Genomic DNA, 6,000 nt, shown 5'->3' on the forward strand with positions numbered 1-6,000 from the left:
CTTTTATTGTGATGTTGCTTGTTGATCTAGTTGTAAGGGTTTTATTTATTTATTTATTTATTTTAATGCTGAGGTGTAATCCATACTGATTAGTCTTTGATCTTCATCAGTAAGTGTTTCAAGTCATCTTCATGTTCGGCACAGAAAGATTTGTTATCTGTGTATAGCAGATTGTTAATGAGTCTTTCTCCATTCCTGATGCTGCATCTTTCCTCATACAGTCCAGTTTCTCGGATTATTTGCTGAGCATTTAGGAATAAGTATAATGAAAGGTCAAAGCCTTGATGGCACACCTTTCTTGATTTTAAACCATGCAGGATACCCTTATTCTGGTCAAACGACTACCTCTTGGTCTATGTACCATTTCCTCATGAGCATAATTAAGTGTTCTGGAATTCCTGTTCTTTACAATGTTATCCATAATTTGTCATGATCCACATAGTTGAATGCCTTTGCAAAGACAATAAAACACAGGTAAACATCTTTCCTGGTATTCCTTGCTTTCAGCCAAGATGCGTCTGACATCAGCAATGTTACCCCTCGTTCCATGCCCTCTTCTGAATCTGGCTTGAATGTCTGGCAGTTCCCTGTGGATGTAGTGCTGCATCCATTTTTTAATTATCTTCAGGAAAAATTTACTTGCATGTAAACATGGATATACAGGTGGACAGATGGGTAGACAGGCTGAACTATTAGGTATGTCTGTGCAGGGGGGAGTGTGCCCAAGACCATGTATAGGGTTGGCAGATAATGTCTCTACAGGTGTATTGGTATGTTCTATAAGAATTTCCAAGTATATAGTAGAGTGACAAGGGACAAAGTTGTAGTCACTTCTTGGCCACAGTCAGCTACCCAGAAGGAACGAGTAGTTGGACCTGTGGGCTTGGGACCATAGTCGCAGGGACATCAAGCTTAATTGGCATAACATACTACACAAAACATTGTTTCTCATCCTACTTTGGTGAGTAGTGACTGGGATCTTAAAAGCTTGCAAGTGGCCATCTAGATGCAACAATGGGTCTCTCCTTATCCAGAGCAAAGAGGAATGAAGAAAACTAGAGATTCATGGAAACAATTAGTCCAAGTAACTGGTACACCATGCAATCCTCAGCGTATACGATTATGAGACCAGAAGAACTAGATGGCCCCTGTCTACCACTGTCAACCACTCGGAGGAGGATCTGTGTAAGAGATCCTGGATAGAGTGGGAGAATAATTTGTAACAAAACTCAAAATCATTTTAAAATAAAAAGGGATCAGGTTTGCTGGTCTGATAGAGCCTGATGGAACCCCTGAGACTGTGCCCCCTAGCTGCCCTTCAGGTCTGGAATTGAACCCACTCCTGTGGCTTCCAGCCCAACAGAAGACAGACGTATGAAGTGAACATTTACATTAGGTAGATACACTCCTTGGAGAGAACAGTCATGGGAGAATAGAAGGACTGTGTATGCACAGGGAGACAGCTCAGGGGACAGGAGTGCATGGAGGGAAGGACACAAGGAAGAGATAAGTATGGAGAGGAAGTGGGAGGGGAACTGTTGCATGTAGTAAATTGTAGTCAGTGTCATGAGACAAAGTGTATGTGAACTGCTGTATGAAAAGTGAATTTGCTCTGTAAACTTTCACCCAAATCACAATTAAAAAAAAAATTACTTGCATGTAATATTAATAATATGGTTCAGTAATGTCTGCATTCTGTTGGATCACCTTTCTTTGGAATGGGCACAAATATAGATCTCTTCCATTCAGTTGGTCAAGTAACTTGTCTTCCAAATTTCTTGGCATAAACGAGTGAGCATCTCCAGCACTACATCTGTTTGTTAAAACATCTCAGTAGATATTCTGTCAGTTCCTAGAACCTTGTTTTTCACCAAATCTTTCAGCACAGCTTGAATTTCCTCTTTCATTACCATTGGTTCTTGATCATATGCTACCTCCTGGAATGGCTGAATATCAGCCAATTCTTTTTGGTACAGTGACTCTGTGCATTCTATTCATCTTCCTTTGATGCTTCCTGCATCATTCAATATTCTGCCTCAGAATTTTGAATGCTTCAAAATTGTAACTTGAGGGTTGAATTTTTCTCCAGTTCTTTCAGCTTAAGAAATGCCGAGTGTGTTCTTCCCTTCTGTTTTTCTAATGTCAGGTCTTTGCATATTTCATTGCAATACTCTACTTTGTGTTCTAAGCTACCTTTTGAAATCTTCTGTTCAGCTTTTTTATTTCAGCATTTCTTCCATTCTCTTTAGCTACTCTATGTTCAAGAGCAAGTTTCAAAGTCTCTTCTGACATCCATTTTGGTCTTGTCTTTTCTGTCTTTTTCATGACCTTTTGCTTTCTTCATGTATAATGTTCTTGATGTCATCCTACAACTCATATAGTCTTAGGTCACTGGTGTTCAGTGTGGCAAATCTATTGATAATAGTCTCTAAATTCAGGTAGGATATAATAAAGGTTGTTTTTTTTTTTTTTTTTTGCTGTACTGGACTTGTTTTAATTTTCTTCAGTTTCAACTTGAGCTTGCAAGTGAGCAGTTGATGGTCTGTTCCACAGTCAGCCCCTGGCCTTGTTCTAACTGATGATATTGAGCTTTGCCGTCACCTCTTCCCATAGATGTAATCAGTTTGATTCCTGTGTATATTCCATCTGGCGAGGTCTACATGCATAGTTGCTATTTATGTTGTTGGAAAAAGGTATTTGCATTGAACATGTAGTTGATTTTGCAAAATTCTATCATGTGGTCTTCAGCATCATTTCTTTCACTGAGGCCATATTTTCCAACTACCAATGCTTCTTTTTTGTTTTCAGCTTTCACATTCCAGTCACCAGTAATTATCAATGAATCTTGATTTCATGTTTGGTCAGTTTCAGACTGCATAAGTTTCTAAACTCTTCAATCTTCATCTTTGGCTTTATAGTGACCCCTCCTTGGGTTTCTGAGGTGCTAGCACTATGAAAGTAGATTGCCCAACCTTCCTTCCAAGGAGCCAGCTGGTGGGTTTGAACTGCCAGCCTTCTGGTTAGCAGTGAAATGCCTTAGGCACTACGCCACCAGAGCTTCCTCAATTTCTTCATCTTTGCCTTTAGTGTTTGGTGCATATATTTGAATATTAGTACTATTAACTGGTCTTCCTTTTAGATGTAAGGATATTATCCTATCACTGACTGCATAGAACTTCAGGACAGATCTTGAAATGTTCTTTTTGATGATGAATGCCACACCATACCTCTTCAGTTTGTCATTACCAGCATAGTAGATCATATAATTATCTGATTCAAAATGGCCAACACTAGTCCATTTCAGCTCACTTAATGCCTAGGATTTCAAACTTTATGCGTTCCATTTCATTTTTTATAACTTCAGTTTTCTTGGATTCATACTTTGTACATTCTGCATTCCATGTTCCAGTTATTAATGAATGTTTGCAGCTGTTTCTTCTCATTTTGAGTTACACCACATCAGCAAATGAAGGTTCTGAAAGATTTACTCCATCCACATCACTGAGGTTGACTACACTTTGAGGAGGCAGTTCTTCCCTAGTTGTATTTTGAGTGACTTCAAACTTGAGGGGCTCATCTTCTGGCTCTATATCAGACAGTGTTTCATTGCTATTCGTAAAGCTTTCCAGTAATATATCAGGTGTTTCACTGATACTCATAAGGTTTCCACTGGCCAGTTTTTCAAAAATGGATAGCCCTTTCTTCCTAGTCTTAGTCTGGAGGCTCCAGTGAAGCCTGTCCACCATTGGTGATCCCGCTGGTGATTATGGTGCCAGTGGCACAGCTTCCAGCATCACAGCAGCGTGCCAGCCACCACAGTAGGCCATGCTGACAGATGAGTGGTAGAAGTCAGTGATAGCAGGATTTAATGCGTGATATCAAGCTAATGTGTAGGCATCAATGCCAAGGTTATCTCATCACATTGTGTTTTGATGCTATTGATAGGAACTTCGGAAGTATAAGGAAAATGAGAAGGACACTGAGGTGTTAATGTCAGCCCTCTCAGCCATGCAAGATAAAACGCAGCACCTGGAGAACAGCCTAAGTGCAGAGACCAGAATCAAACTGGACCTATTCTCCGCACTCGGGGACGCAAAGCGACAGCTTGAGATTGCCCAAGGTAAGAGAAGATAGTGTGTCTGAGAACGGACAGGGAGGCAGAGAGCAAACCTCCCCTTAGAGCTCTAAAGCAAAGGGCATTTCCGTTTTCTCTTTGAGTGGTTTGGTAAGTGCCCGACTTTGAAATCTAAGAATCATCACATTTAATTCATTCTGCAAACATACTTTGAGAGGAGACTATGTCATGTCCAGGGGATACAGAGAAGAGAGTGAGTTTCTGAGCTCAAGGGGCTTAGCAGTGTTGCTGAGGAATGCAGTCATCAAAAGATGCTGTCATGTCACTATGTACAGGGGCTGTGAGGACATGCAGGTGGTGACAAGACCTCAGTCTGGGGAGTTAGAGAGGCCTGTTTCCCAGGGGAATGGATGTCTGAGCTGGGTCTTGAATGATGAGAAGGAGTTAGTCTGATGAAGAAGCAGCGTGAAGCAGGGCAGGGACTTAGGGGTAGAGAAGTATCTAAATGGAAGAAGCATCCTGAATAAGGGCAGGAAGGCGAGGTGGGGCCTGCTGTGTTCAGAACTGTAGCTCCCTCTGCTTGGCTGGGACAAAGTGAGAATGAAGGAGTGATGGCAGAAAAGGCTGGAGAGTAGGCATCACTCAGCAGGCATTTATTAGCGCTGTGAGAGCCCCTGAGGGGACAGCCCTAATGGGAACAGACAATGAACAAGTCAGTATATAATATGCCAGATGGCAATAGGTGCAGAGAAGAAAAGAAAGCAGTGATGAGACATGTGTGTGTGCGTGTGTGCATAGGGCTGCTGCTGGGAGAGGCTAAAATCCCTTGAATAGGTGGCATTGGAACAGAAATCCAAACGAAAAGAATGATTAAGCTATGTAAATATCTGGGGAAAAGCCCTTCAGGCAGAGGAAGCGCAAGTGAAGCAGGAATGGGCATGGTGGCCAGAGAGAACACACGGTGGCTAGCAGGAGCTCATGTCGTGGCCAGTGGGGAGTGTACGTAGGAGTACACATAGTGGCTGGGAGGATGTGTGTGGTGGCCTGTGGGGCTGCAGCCTGCGTGTGGTCAGGAGTCAGAGTGGCAGGAGCTAGATTCTCTAGGGCCTGGTAGCCCATGGAAAAGAACTTTGGACTTTACTTTGAGAGATGTGATGAGATTTGGAAAGATTCTGAACAGAGGTGTGACAAGAACTGATGGAAAAAAATTTGGAATTTGTTAAAAAAAATGATTATTAGCCCCATTGACTAGCCACCAATAGATTACTGAAGAAAATTTTCAAACAGTTGATATGGAGAAAGTCAGAGAATCTTTCAATTTAGCAAGCACTTAACGGGCATTCACAGTTACTCTGGGAGAAGCATTGTATTAGCGGTAGGGAGGCAAAGATGACCAAGACGCAGTTTAGTAGGGGATTCACAAGGGTAGTGGTGGGCATGCTTCTTGATTTTAGGATCCCCTTTACACTTCTAAAATTATTGAGGACCCTGAAGAGGTGTTTTAATATCTACCAATATTTACCTATTAGAAATTGAAACTCAAAATACTGGGCATTGTTTTACATTTAGCAGATCTCTTTATAGTCTGGCTTAATCGAAGACAGTTCAATTCTCATCTCTGCTTCTATACTCAATCTTTTGTAATATCACATGTCACATAGTTGCTGGAAAACTCCACTTTCATTTATGACTGAGAGTAAAGGAGGCAGGTAAAATCTCAGTATTGTGTTGGAAGTCCTAGCCAGGGCCATAAGGCAAGAAAAGGAAATCAAAGGCATCCAGATTGGTAAGGAAGAAGTCAAACTGTCCCTGTTTGCTGATGATATGATCCTGTACCTAGAAAACCCAAGAGACTCAGTCAAAAATCTACTGGAACTAATTGAGAGATTTAGCATCGTGGCAGGATATAAGATCAACATCCAAAA

At 41.5% G+C, this 6,000-nt stretch overlaps 1 protein-coding gene across 1 annotated transcript in view; it reads left to right on the top strand.

The window, feature by feature from the left end:
• MACO1 (macoilin 1) overlaps window positions 1–6,000 on the top strand; it is an 86,884-nt gene that overhangs the window by 70,326 nt on the left and 10,558 nt on the right. The window contains exon 10 of the mRNA XM_007935744.2: window positions 3,946–4,120. Within this exon, the coding sequence (XP_007933935.1) occupies window positions 3,946–4,120 (175 nt within the window). The remainder of the gene's footprint in view (window positions 1–3,945; window positions 4,121–6,000) is intronic.

The sequence above is a fragment of the Orycteropus afer genome, unplaced genomic scaffold (assembly GCF_000298275.1).
Source record: "Orycteropus afer afer isolate SDZICR_OR568_19922 unplaced genomic scaffold, OryAfe1.0 scaffold00031, whole genome shotgun sequence".
Lineage (NCBI taxonomy): Eukaryota > Metazoa > Chordata > Mammalia > Tubulidentata > Orycteropodidae > Orycteropus > Orycteropus afer.